Below are 14,567 nucleotides of genomic sequence, written 5' to 3'. Positions count from 1 at the left end.
GCAGAAGGCTGGGTGCTCTCTCTGACCGGTGGGCAAAACTGGGAGCTATGGACGGGCTCTGAAAAGGGGATTTCTTTCCCTTTTTCTCTCTCTCAACCTGAGTGGCTCAGTAGTTGAGCCATTTTCAGTTCATAACATTCTGACCCAGACAGGGATAGAGTTAACAAAGTCAGAGAGACAAAGGAGTAATTCAAATGCAGAAGATAACTCCCTAGGAGGTGTGTCTTCCCTAAGAGGAAGGACATAGGGCCCAGTTCTAGTGCCTGCACTCCCTTCAAAACTCAGACTCCAGGGCCTGGAGGAAAACAATCAAACCAGAAGCAACTTAAGCCAAGAATTAAAGGGGCCACACTTCTTTACACCAGTGGGCGCCACCTGCTGAGCAGGTTAGGAAAAGCACAGCAGCTAGAGGCCTCACAGGAAAGTCTGTCAATCTTCTAAGACACACCCTCAGGGAAACTTGACACTGAATATAGCCACATTCTGAGACCTGAACCTGTTCTGGTCTGGAAAAATCTGATTGGGGTAACCAAGGAAACCAGATGCCTAGGCAACAGAAAACTACAAATTACACTAGGAGAAACAAAGATATGGCCCAGTCAAAGGAACAAATTTACACCTCAGTTGAGACACAATGGAGCAACTCTTGTAAGGCAGGTCTTTTGGTGACAAACTCAGTTTCTATTTACCTGTGAATATTTTAAACTCCCCCCCTCATTTTTTTTTGCTAATTACTTAATATTTTATTGAGGAGGGGGTACATGGAGACTATGCAAAAATCAGGTTTCTGCTTTAACTTTTGCCATTTATTTTTCCATTCATTGATTCATGTTAATTGTGGCAATTATCACTGTATGGTATTGCCTCATGCCTTCTTCATTTCCCTGTTGAAATTCTTCTGTAAGTATTTATCTGTTTATTTCTTTACTCATATCGATATCAATTGATGTACATTTAATTGTGTTATAATCCAGTAGCATCATATTTATGTTATTTTGTTGCTAACATTGCTCTCATATTGGCCATAGAGAACTTTTGTGACCTTTGGAAATGTTTCCATGCCCTATATTTTCTTTTTTTCACATTCTTACATTCTGGCACCATATGATACTCCAGGATCATCTTACATTACTCCCACCCCAGTCCTGGAATCAGCCTGCTCTCCAAGGATCCCTAGATTCTTGTGGTAGAGAGGCTAGGTAGATACCAATATCTTGGCACTTGGAAGGCTTGAATAAACTGAATTGAACTGAATTTATAGATAACATTGTGGATATTTGTTAGCTTTTCAAAACTGATTTTTTCTTTGCAGAGTTGTAAAAACATTTTTTTAGTTTTAGCTAGGTAACTTTTTTTGTAATTTAATGTCAATTATTGGATTTTGACAATGTTTACATTGTTATTTATTTGTTTTTAATAGAATTTCAATAATTTATAAAATTTTGTACTTTTAGTAGAAACTTGGAAACTTTTTCTATGACTAATAGAATTGTTTGTAAATTATATTTGTCATCAGAAATGAACAATCAAGTTTATCTATGGAATTTTTCATTTTGGTTATCTGTGGTCTTCAACTCAAGTATTTCTATTTGGTTCCTTTTAAAAATTTCTCTTTTTTATGAGATTCTCATATTATTCATTGTTTTCCTGATACACCTTAGTGCTTTTTCTTTGTTTTATTTCCTTGTGCATACTGAGGATCATTTTTTAAAAGTCTTTGTCTGCTCTATCTAAAATCTGGTTTTCTTCATTGATGCCTTTGGACTTTTATCTTGTTCTTCTGGATGGGCCATGATTTGCTGTTTCTTTGTTTGTCTTGTAATCTTTAGTTGCCCACTGTACATTTTAATATTTTAAAGTGATAACTCTGGGATATAGTCCCTCAGTTGTCTAGTTCTTAAGTTTTTATCTAGTTAGTGGTGAGACAGCAATTTCCTTGAGTGCCAGGATCTGAGTACATTATATATACACAACATATGTAACAAGGGTAACCGTTATACATGATCCAGCTTCCAGATCTGAGGTTTATGCATCTTGTACACACTTGTTTTAAGATTTTTCAGTTGTTTCTCAATCTGTGCCCTGGCTCTCTGGGAGATCAGAGAGCCCTATGAGGATAAATTCATTCACAGTGGTAAGATTGTAGATGTCCATCTCCATCTCCACAGGGGTCTTTCATAAATGAAGCTTCTCTCTGTAGCAGATAATTACTTCAAGTTTCCAAGGAGATGATGGTCTCATTGTTGTGACTGGCTGTGGCCAACTGTGGAAAGTGAACCACATGAAAAAGAGAGCGCCCCCCTCATTTTTGAAGGAAAGTTTTTCCATATAAAGAATTTTTGCCTAGCAGTTTTCCCCTTCAGTACCTTAAATATATCATACGACTGCCTTCTGATCTCCATAGTTTCTGGTGAGAAATTGGCACTGAGTGTTATTGAGGATCCCTTGTATGTGACAAATTACTTTTCTCTTGCTGCTTTCAGAATTCTCTATTTTTGCATTTGACATTCAGATTTGTTTTCCTGGATTAGGTCTATTAGGGCTTATTCTGTTTGGAGTACATTGTGCTTGTTTGATGTGTATATTTATGTCTTTCATAAGAGTTGGGAAATTTTCAGCTCTGATTTCCTCAAATATTCTTTCTGCCCCTTTTCCCTTCTCCTTCTGGAACAACCATGATACATATGTTTGTATACTTCATGCTGTCACTCAAGTCCGTGAGACACTGCTCAATTTTTTCTTTTTTTTCTTTCTAATATCCTGATGGTATGATTTTGATTTCCCTGATTTCTAGTTCACTGATTCTTTCTTCTGCCCATTCAAATTTGCTGTTGTATACCTCTTGTATACTTTCAGTGTCCATTAATTTCTCCCTAATTTCTGTTATGTTTCTTTTTAAACTTTGAATTCTTCTTTATACTCACACATTGTCTTCTTAATAATCTTTACCTGTATATCCATATTTTCCTGCATCTCTTGAATTGATTTAGGAGATTTGTTTGAACTTCGTTGATTACTTGTTTCAAATTCTGTTTCTCTGAAGTTTTAATTTGTTTCCTTGACTGAGACATGTCTTCCTGTTTCTTAGTAAGGCTTATAGTATTTTGCAGATGTCTATGCATCTGATTATTTTGACTTGTTAACTCTGAGGCTCAGTTTCTCCCTCTTGTGTAGGGTTTTATTGTTTATTACTATATGTTAAGATGGTTCTTTGATGATTTGTCTGACTTTTTACATATCTTTAGAGTAGCCTGTGTTTGTTCAGATTTTCTCAGCTATTCTGCATCTAATTCTTGCACTGTATATGCGGTATAATTTTTAAGATTGCCCTTTTATATGTAATTGTTTCACTTCCAGATGAATGCTTCCTTTTCTCTGTCCTTCTCTGGGAATTTTGATGTGTTCTCTTTGTGTCTGTGCAGATTTTTCTCTCCAGCTCCTTTGATTTGTTTAAATTCTCTCCTTCACTTAATGCCCCCTTTTCATTACACTTTCCAGTTCTGGGACCTATCCTATCTTACAGCAGTTCAGTTTTCCTCCTGCCTTTTTATTTCTGTGAGGCTTTTCAGTCTCCAGTTTCTTCCCCATAAGGGTATCCCACCCCAGGAAGCCAGATGGGGTCAATCCAGAAAGGACCATTTTACATTTAAGTGGTCCAGCAGAGACTGGATTGAGTGAGTGCACCTCTTGCCAACAGTTCTGCCACAATCTCTTTTTTCCCTGGGGGCAGTTTTGTTTATGGCGCTCTTCAGCTGCTTGTGTTCTGCTGTGGATCTGTGCAGACTTGGGTCTCTGTGTCTGGACACGTGTCAGTTTCTAACTCATTGCTGTAGTGGCTCTATGGTCTGCATCGGTGGCCAGAGGGACCCAGGATGTGCTGCCTCTGTGACTGTTAAGCTGCATGGGGCCAAGTGAGGGGGAAGGGACTGACCTGGTGGTTCTTGGACACAAATATCCTCTGTGATTTTGTTGTTTTTCCCCTTTTTCTTTGATTCATCATTTGTGGAGTCTTTCTCTGGTCTCTATCATACTCCAGAGTTCCAAGCAAGTAGAATTTGTCATTGTATTAGTTGATGCTGAGGGGAGACTTTTCCAGAGGATGTCTTACATTGCTACATTGATGATGTCACCTCTTTGTATGCTTTGTAATTTTTTGTTGAGAACTGGACATTCTGTGTATTATATTGTTATTACTCTAGAAATCCAGTTCTGTCACTCCTGTAGGATTGCTAGGATTTTTTGTTGTTGTTGTTGCTCTTGAGAGATAGAGCAGTTAATTTGTGACTTTTCCAAGCTATTTTTGCTCCCAAGTGAAGGATGGAAAGAGAAAGGATAAAAAATATATACAGCCTCTTTATGACTCTTCTTCCACTTTTACCTGAGGAACAACGGCTGTCCTCACAGTTCTCCCCTCAGTGATCTCAAGTAGCTGATCAAAATCAGTGGTCAATGATCAGACCACACACCCCTGGATGTTGAAGGACTAGGCCCTTGTAGCTCACCCTGTCCCCACACTGCCTGCCATATAGCTGAGGGTGGGGAGATGGTAGACACTGCATGGAGGGTGAAATTCACTGATATTTACCATGATTTCCCAGCCTCTTCATCCAGCTTTTCCCTGGATAGTACACAGTGTTCCATTAGACTCCAGTGTTTCAAAATAGCTGATTCAGGCAGTTCCTGTCAATTCAATAGTTGTTTATGAGGAGGGACTGAATCCTGGGGCTTCCTACTCCCCCATCGTCCCACAATCTTCCAGCTCCAGTTGGGATTTTGATAGGTATTGTGTTAAATCTGTTGATCAGTTTGGGGAATATTGCCATCTTCACAATATTAAGTCTTCCATTACATGGGATGTATTTCCCTTTGTGTGGGTCTTCTTTAATTTCTTTCAGTGATGTTTTGTTGTTTTCAGAGGATAAGTTTTACGCTTGTTTTGTTAAATTTATTCCTAATATTTTATTCTTTTTGGTGCTATTATAACTGGAATTGGTTTCTTAATTTCCTTTTTGGATTGTTCATTGCAAATGTATAGAAGTACAGTTGATTTTGTATATTAATCTATATCTGAATCTCATTTAATAGTTCTATTAGTGTTTTAGGGGATATCTTAGGGTTTTCTCTATATAAGATTGTTTAAGTTTGCTAAAGCTGCCAGAAGGCAATATACCAGAAATGGGTTGGCTTTTAACAATGGGGATTTATTACGTTACAAGTTAACAATTCTAAAGCCATGAAAATCTCCAAATTAAGGCATCAACAAGATGATACCTTCTCTGAAGAAAGGCTGCTGGCATCCAGGGTTCCTCTGTCAGATAGCAAGGCACATGGCTGGCATCTGCTGGTCCATCACTCCTGGGTTTCTCTGTCAGATAGCAAAGTACATGACCAGTGTCTGCTGGTCCTTCATTCCTAGGTTTTGTTGCTTTCAGCTTCTGATCCCAGTGGCTTTCCCTCTGAGCATCTGTGGGTTCTCTCTCAGCATCTCTGGGGTGTTTCTCTTTCTAAGCTCTCTCCAAGTGTCTTTGCCTTTTATCCTCTCATAATGAACTCCAGTAAAGCATTACATCCCACCGTGAATGGGCTGGGTCACATCTCAATTGAAACATCCTAATCAAAAGGTCCCATCCACAATAGGTGTTCCCCCACAGGGATGGATTAAAAAAACATGGCCTTTTCTGGGGTACATAATAGCTTTAAACCAGCACAAAGAGCATATCATCTGTAAACAGAGATAGTTTTACTTTTTCCTTTTCAAAATAGATGCTTTATTTCTTTTTATCACCCAATTACACTAGCTAGGACCTCCTGTACAATGTTGAGTAGAAGTGCTGAGAGTGGATATCCTTGTCTTGTTCCTGATTTTAGAAGGAAAACATTCATTCTTTCACCACTGTGGTGTTAGCTGTGGATTTTTTTTTTTTTTTTAATTTTTATATTCATTTTATTGAGATATATTCGCAGTCATACAAAACAAATCATACATTCGATTGTTCACAGTACCATTACATAGTTGTACATTCATCACCAAAATCAATCCCTGACATCTTCATTACCACACACACAAAAATAACAAGAATAATAATTAAAGTGAAAAAGAGCAATTAAAGTAAAAAAGAACACTGGGTGCCTTTGTCTGTTTGTTTGTTTCCTTCCCCCATTTTTTTTTTCCATTTTTATTGAGATTGTTCAGATACCATACAATTATCCAAAGATCCAAAGTGTACAATCACTTGCCCCTGGGTACCCTCACACAGCTGTGCATCCATCACACTTAATTTTTGTTCAATTTTTAGAAACTTTTCATTACTCCAGACAAGAAATAAAGTGAAAGATGAAAAAAGAAAAAAAGAAAAGGAAACTCTAATCCTCCCCTATCCCTAACCAACCCCCCTCAATTGTTGACTCCTAGTATTGATATAGTACGTTTGTTACTGTTTATGAAAAAATGTTGAAATACTACTAACTGTAGTATACAGTTTGTAATAGGTATATAGTTCTTCCCTATATGCCCCTCTATTATTAACTTCTAATTGTATTGTCATACATTTGTTCTGGTCCATGAAGTGATTCCTAGTATTTGTACAGTTGATCATGGACATTGCCCACCATAGGATTCAGTTTTATACATTTCCATCTTTCGACCTCCAACTTTCCTTCTGGTGACATATATGACTCTGAGCTTCCCCTTTCCACCTCATTCAAACACCATTCGGCGCTGTTAGTTATTCTCACATCTTGCTACCAACACCCCTGTTCATTTCCAAACATGTAAGTTCATCCTAATTGAACATTCTGCTCATACTAAGCAAAAGCATCTACATTCCTTCCACAAGGCAGGAGGGAGAGTCAAAGAAGGTAGAGAGGCAAAAGGAAGAGGAAACAAAAAAATGACAGCTAGGAAGCAGCAAAAGGAAAAATAACCTTAAATCAAAGTAGAATAAAGAATCAGACAATACTACCAATGTCAAGTGTCTAACATGCCTCCCCTATCCCCCCCTCTTATCTGCATTCACCTTGGCATATCACCTTTGTTACATTAAAGAAAGCATAATACAATGATTCTATTCGTTACAGTCTGTAGTTTATGCTGATTGCATCCCTCCCCCAATGCCTCCCCATTTTTAACACCTTGCAAGGTTGACATTTGCTTGTTCTCCCTCGTAAAAGAACATATTTGTACATTTTATCACAATTGTTGAATACTCTAGATTTCACCAAGTTACACAGTCCCAGTCGTTATCTTTCCTCCTTTCTTGTGGTGTCTCACATGCTCCCCATCTTTCTCTCTCAACCATATTCATAGTTACCTTTGTTCAGTGTACTTACATTGTTGTGCTACCATCTCCCAAAATTGTGTTCCAAACCACACAGTCCTGTCTTCTATCACCCTGTAGTGCTCCCTTTAGTAATTCCTGTAGGGCAGGTGTCTTGTTCACAAAGTCTCTCATTGTCTGTTTGTCAGAAAATATTTTGAGCTCTCATATTTGAAGGACAGCTTTGCTGGGTACAGGATTCTTGGTTGGTGGTTTTCCTCTTTCAGTATCTTAAATATATCACACCACTTCCTTCTTGCCTCCATGGTTTCTGCTGAGAGATCCGCACATAGTCTTATTAAGCTTCCTTTGTATGTAATGGATTGCTTTTCTCTTGCTGCTTTCAGGATTCTCTCTTTGTCTTTGACATTTGATAATCTGATTATTAAGTGTCTTGGCGTAGGCCTATTCATCTCTCTTCTGTTTGGAGTACGCTGCGCTTCTTGGATCTGTAATTTTATGTCTTTCATAAGAGATGGGAAATTTTCATTAATTATTTCCCCTATTATTGCTTCTGCCCCCTTTCCCTTCTCTTCTCCTTCTGGGACACCAATGATACGTACATTATTGTACTTTGTTTCATCCTTGAGTTCCCGGAGACGTTGCTCATATTTTTTCATTCTTTTCTCCATCTGCTCCTTTGCGTGTAGGCTTTCAGGTGTTTTGTTCTCCACTTCCCGAGTGTTTTCTTCTGCCTCTTGAGATCTGCTGTTGTATGTTTCCATTGTGCCTTTCATCTCTTGTGTTGTGCCTTTCATTTCCATAGATTCTACTAGCAGGTTTTTTGAACTTTTGATTTCTGCCGTATACATGTCCAGTTCTTCCTTTACAGCCTCTATCTCTTTTGCAATATCTTCTCTAAACTTTTTGAATTGATTTAGCATTAGTTGTTTAAATTCCTGTATCTCAGTTGAAGTGTACGTTTGTTCCTTTGACTGGGCCATAACTTTGTTTTTCTTAGTGTAGGTTGTAATTTTCTGTTGTCTAGGCATGGTTTCCTTGGTTATCCAAATTGGGTTTTCTCAGACCAGAACAGGCTCAGGTCCCAGAGGGAAGAAATATTCAGTATCTGGTTTCCCTGAGGGTGGGTCTTAGAAAATTGCTCCACCCTTTGATGCCTCGGGTCACTGTGCTTTTCTGCCCAGCAGGTGACGCCTGTTAGCCTATAATTCTTGACTGGTGTGAGGAGGTATGGCCGTGTTCCCCCAGGCTCTGGGGTCTGGTTCTGAATGGAAAGGGCCCCACCCCTTTCCTCCTAGAGAAGACAGACCCTTCAGGTGGAGGTCATTAGCATTTCAATGGTCTCGCTCTCTGTGGTGTCTCCACCCTTCCCAGAGTCACAGCCCTGGAAACTGAAAATGGCTGGGGCTTTCTCCACTAAGCCAAAAAAGAAACAGATAGTCCCCTAGTCCAAGGCAACCCTCCAGCTCTCCCAGGTCAGTCGTCACCCAAACCTCTGTCTGTTTTTTGGGGCTGCATACCTGTAGTGAGCAGTTCACACTCGCTACTTAAAACCCCAGTTGGAGCTCAGCTGAGCTATATTCGCTTGCTGGGAGAGAGCTTCTCTGTGGCACCACGCGGCTCTGCAGCTCGGGCTATGGGGGAGGGGGTCTCCCGACCTGATTCTGCAGGTTTTACTTACAGATTTTATGCTGTGTTCTCGGGCATTCCTCCCAATTCAGGTTGGTGTATGATGAGTGGATGGTCTCGTCTGTCCCCCCGCAGTTATTCTGGATTATTTACTAGTTGTTTCTGGTTTTTTGTAGTTGTTCCAGGGGGACTACTTAGCTTCCACTCCTCTCTATGCCGCCATCTTGCCCGACTTGCCTGGATTTTTCTTATATTCCCTTTATCAGGCTGAAGAAATTCCCTTCTGTTCTTAGTTTTTTTGAATACTGCTTTCTCCACCCCCCCCCCCCATTCTCTTTCTCCTGGAATTCTCATAAATGTATGTATAGTCTCAGTCTATCCTTTATATCTCTTAAAATCTATTTTTTTCCTTCCATCTCCACATCTCTCTATGCTGTAGTCTGGGTAACTTCCTCAGATTCCTGTTTGAATTTATTAATGCTCTCTTTGGCTGTCTCTATTAGGCTATGTCTAAAAATTCTGCTTGATTTTCCTCCAAATATGCTCAGTCATTTTTTACAAACTCTTACTCCATGCTTTTTTTATTCCTTTCATATATTTGTACAGACTTTTCTGGGGTCAAAATCTGTTTCTTTTTTTGCTGAATCTCTCTCATGGTGGCTTTTTTCCTTGTGTATTTTCTTTTAATCATGAGTTTATATTCAATCAAACTTAATCTCTAGGTGTTCTGACTGCATAAATTGGAATTACTTTCCTCCAGAAAGGGTTTGCACTTTTTTTTTAATTAGAGAAGTTGTAGGTTTGCAGAAAGATCATGCAGAAAATAGAGTTCTCACACACTTGCCCTTGTTTTTAACATTTTGCATTATTATGGTACCTTTGTTGCAGTTGATAAGAGAATGTTATTGTAATTGTTGCACTTGCTTTTGCAGTTAGTCAGAGGCACTACCAACTCAATACCATTTTAGCCCCTTCAAGGATTCCAGCTCAAACTGGGAATTTCAGTTTCAGTTCCCCCACCTTGTGGAGAATCTAGGATTCATCTCCATATTCCAGACTGGTTTTAGCATTTACTTGCTTGCTGCTCACTGTATCTGTTTTGGCTTACTTTTTAAAATTTCCTTCCTGAAAGCCCAGTAGTACATTAAGATAGTAGGATCTGTAAACATCTATTTGATTTGAGGAGCAAGCTCTTCAGAGTACATGGGTCCCACACCTCATTGTTGGTAGACCCTCTTCTGTTCAAACCTAATTCTTGTCAGAAACTTTTAAGTAGGTCCTTGAAACATGTATGTCTCTTTAAATACGTCTGTTTAAGCCATTTTAAGCAGTTTTATACACTTTCTTTAGGATGACAGATGAGAGGGATTAAATGGAATGTTATTTCTCATAGAATTGGGTCCAGTCAGAGGAAACCCTTGTCCAAAAACTGTGATGTTTGCAGGAAGAATGATGAAGTGGATGTAAGCAGCATAGCTTCTGAGTCCTTGAAAAGTCAATACCTTTTAATCAACTCCTGTTTTCTCTCCTTTTCTGTGTCCAGCACAATTACTTGAAAACCATGATGGGCCTCCAGGTAGCACAGAGAAAATAGGGTCTCATTACCAGCATCTTGAAGGACAAGACCTGTAGCAACTCCAGCCTGCTCTAGTGGAGCCACTGAACTATCAGCCTAGAGCTCCAGCCACTCTGCTCCAAGGCCAGGACAAGCTGAGAGAACACACAGTTTTCTGCATTCCAGGAACATCCTTTGAAGAACACCCTTTATAACCTTTCTAAATTCTCTGTATTATATGCAGGGACAGGATAAAATAACTTTCTAGTTTGGATCTTTAGTGTTTATACATGGGCTTTGGTTTCTCCCACATTTGGAGGAATGGGAGGACATCTTCCCTATGTACAGGTGGGATCAGGACTTAGTCTGAAGTGAGAAAGCAAAAAAAAAGGTTCAGCCAGACTCTTTGACTACTGGATGGATATCCTGAGAGTCATCAGCTTGCTCTGAGGAGCCCTGGTTCTCACTACTTCCTCTGACCGTAGTCCTCTCAGGGTATCCTTTCTATGCTCCTAAACAAGTGAAAGCAGGAGGAAGCCCTCCCTCCTTAGCAACCAAGAGATGATGGGGTCTAGTCACTGACCCCGAAAGCAATGAGGCAGAACTGGGTCCAGTAATCCAGGGAACGAGTGAACACTTCTGGGGACTTGCCCTCTACAAGTTAGCAGCACACTGCAGTCTTCCCTACCCAGCATGTGTGTAGGCTGGGTGTCAGGGTTGGTCTCTGCTTCTCTGTATATAGGCTACAGATAAGCATAGTGAAAGTGGCCAGTTTACTCCAGATAAGAACAAGATCAGACTGTCAGTGTTGAGTAGGGAAAGGAGGACATTGCTCTTTAGGCTGCAGTCTTGTCCCTTTGGTGGTGGTATCAAAGGGAACAAGTTTACCATTCTGTTTAGAGAACAAATTCAGGCCCTCTGGGTTTCCAGACTAGCCCCTATGTTGGGAAAAACAGACTCCATGGAGTGAAAAGTTTCAGAGCTTCCTTGGAATCTTTCCTCACATACCCACTTCTGTTTGGGTGGGTCAAGGCCTCAGCTTTGTACTGTGTGAGCCTTTCCTTCATCGGATACTGCCTCAACAAGCATTTGATGTTGCTGTAATTGGGTTGACAGAGAGAGTCTCTGACCATCTGGCAGTCCCATCCTGGGGAAAAAAAAACCCATCCTGAGAAACCCATCCTGAGAAAAAACCTATACCACATCTGGTAGGTCATTCCAGCTCTGGAATCACTGTATATGAGGAAGGATGAAATGAATGAGGTCTTACCTGGAAAAGGAAGAGAAATGTGACAGAGGCTGCCAGGTAGAAGCAAAACAAGGGGATTTGATTTCTGTGGTACCTGAATATGGGCATAGATGAGCAGGAGCAGATGTTTTCCCAAAAGGTAGAAATGGCTGTAAGGCAGATTTTTATCACAAAACAAGCAGAGGCTTAAAATAAGGGCAGTCCCACCTTGGAGTTAGCAGTGAGAGCCCCACAGCAGGAGGCTCTTTGGCAAGGGGGTTGCAGAACCCATTCTTGGACTCAGAAGAAGGTGGAACTGGATGGTGTCTGTCCAGCTGAAGACCCCATGATTCTGTTCTTTAGCCCATCTGTAAGCACCTGGATGTGGATTTTGTTACAGAGAAAGCAGAAAGGCTTCCCTTGAGGTCTCTGCCCTATCTCCTCCCCACCCCCCTCTCTTTCACTGACTGATGTATGATGTTCCTGAAACAGCTTTCAGAAATTCCCACCACACCAAAGCTTCCCCAAGCAGCTTTGAAAGCCCCTGACTTCATTCCCCCAAGTGACACACACACAGGACTCTAGTGACCAGCACCAGTGGTGTGCACATGGCCCTGTTGGTCAGTCCTCTTGCTCCCATTGATTGGGGCCAAACAAGCAGGTCTGCCCAGAATCTCCTACCCTCCCAGCTAGAGGAGGCTTTAGGCAGAAGGGTTTTGATTTCTTCCCTTCTTGGCTGCCTCCATCCTCACTAGGATTTGTTTGAGGTTCCCAGATCTTTGGAGCTCCTAAGGAAACAGGACATAGCAAACAGGAGTACATCTTTTTGTTATGGCCACAAGAAGCAGCCATTGGTGAGGCAGCCATCACCAATCTCCCTTTTCTTAACGCCACCCACCCCCCACCCCCCAGCTGGAATGTAATGGCCCTGATGGACAGCCTGCCTATGGTAATTCCTGAAGTCAGTCAGTCCTGGGCCTGTGTAATGGCAGTTGGTCCTGGGCTGTCACATTTTTCTGGCTCATTAAGTCATCATACAGGCATCCTTGGTTACTTCTGCCACAAACTGAAATAAGTAATCATCAGGATGAGCAGAGCCACCAGAATAAGCCAGGTTGGTGCTCAGAAACTCACCCTCCACACAAACTTATTACAGGAACAGAAACTTCCAACATGATGGGGAGATAGGGGGCATCCTATCCACTCAAATGGGCCTGTTTTCCTAGAAAATAGTCCCTGCTGAGCTAACCTGACCATCAAGATCACCCCTGTGAGGACTTCTAATTCTATCAATGTTACAGATGAGATAACTTAAAAACACCCCTGCTACAAACATTTAGAGATGCTGGCTAAAGGATAACATTCTTTTAAACAAAAAGCTAAATTTTCAGGGAAGAAAGGAAACTGCTCAGTGCTGGGGAGAAAGATGGAAATGAAAACCAGGGTGGTCAGCACATCTTGAGCATTTATGTCCACACAAGTATGAGAAATAAGACTTGGATCCAAGCCAGGAAGGAAGTTAGAAATGGGATTGCATAAAGCGGGTATCCTGAAGGCATCATCCTTGGTGAAGAGATGAGCTAGAAAAATTTCTCCCAGTGGCATGGAGAGATAACAAGGAAACCCCTGGGATGAGGGGAACAGGTTCCCCAAGAATTTGCAACCATACACATGTTTGGATTCAAGCTTACGCTGTCTAGTCCAAGAACCAACAGGCTGAAGAATTAGCATAAAAATTAGCCCCAACCCAGGAGTAGAATTAAAGAAATCTGTACATGCCTTTACCCAAGTGCACAGCATTCCTGCAGACAAAGCCCTGTTTTAATGTGCACTCAAAATCCAAAGATTAAAAACACACACACACATAAATAAATAAGGAAACAACCTACCATGGTGGAGAGTCAACAGACACAATGAAAGCAGGATTAGAGTTCTAAGAACATCAAATAAATTATTGGGTAAAGTTTTAAATAATTATAAACACAAAATTAGGAATAAAAATATGAGAAAGACTATCAAAAGAGACCAGATTTTTTAAAAACAGAACTAATAGAAATGAAAAAATGTATAGTCCTAAAAATTAAAATAGACTAGAAACAGCAAAAGAGAGAATTAATGGCCAGGAAGCTGGAACTGAGATTGCGTAGTATGCTGGTTTGAATCTATTATGTACCCATATAAGCAATGTCCTTTTAATCCAATTTTGTGGGGGCAGACTTACTGTGGGTGGGAACTTTTGCTTACATTGTTTCAGTGGAGATGTGACCCTGCCCATTCAAGGTGGATCTTAATCCTCTATACTGGAGCCCTATATGAGAGGATAAAAGGCAGAGACATTTTGGGGAGAGCTTAGAGAAAGAAATGCCCCAGGGGGAACAAGCAAACACATACAGAAGCCCAGAGACATTTCAGAGAGAAGGGCCAGCAGATGTTGCCATGTGCCTTCCCGTGTGACAGAGGAACCCGGATGCCAGCGGCCTTTCTTCAGAGTCAAGGTATCTTTGGATGCTTTAATTTGGACATTTTCATGGCTGTAGGACTGTAAATTTGTAACCTAATAAATTTCCATTGAAAGAGCCAATCCATTTCTGTTATCTTGCATTTTGACAGCTTTAGCAAACTGGAACACCTAGAATAGTAGCATATAGGGAGGAGGAGATAGAAAATTGAATGCATGGATAAGAGACATGGCAAACAGTATGAGAAGATCCAATAATACGTCTAATCACAAGTCCAGAGGGAGATTTAAGATCTTGGTGATCTTATCCAGCCTCTTGGCTTTAAACATCATCTATTTGCTGACTCTCAATTTTATATATCTGGCTTAGACTGCTCTCCTGAACTCCAAACCTGTGTAGCCAACTGCTAACTTGACATC

The 14,567-nt window shown here is 40.6% G+C and overlaps 1 protein-coding gene across 10 annotated transcripts in view; it reads left to right on the top strand.

Moving 5' to 3' along the window:
* KIF9 (kinesin family member 9) overlaps window positions 1-10,735 on the top strand; it is a 69,956-nt gene extending 59,221 nt beyond the window's left edge. For all 10 annotated transcript variants that reach the window (XM_037849690.1, XM_037849668.1, XM_037849659.1 and 7 more), the window contains one exon: window positions 10,450-10,735. In XM_037849690.1, the coding sequence (XP_037705618.1) occupies window positions 10,450-10,500 (51 nt within the window). In that variant the 3' untranslated portion in view covers window positions 10,501-10,735. The remainder of the gene's footprint in view (window positions 1-10,449) is intronic.
* Window positions 10,736-14,567: the final 3,832 nt, after the last annotated feature.

This window comes from Choloepus didactylus, chromosome 1 (assembly GCF_015220235.1).
Source record: "Choloepus didactylus isolate mChoDid1 chromosome 1, mChoDid1.pri, whole genome shotgun sequence".
NCBI classification, from domain to species: domain Eukaryota; kingdom Metazoa; phylum Chordata; class Mammalia; order Pilosa; family Megalonychidae; genus Choloepus; species Choloepus didactylus.
This window is presented reverse-complemented; position numbering and strand designations above follow the sequence as displayed.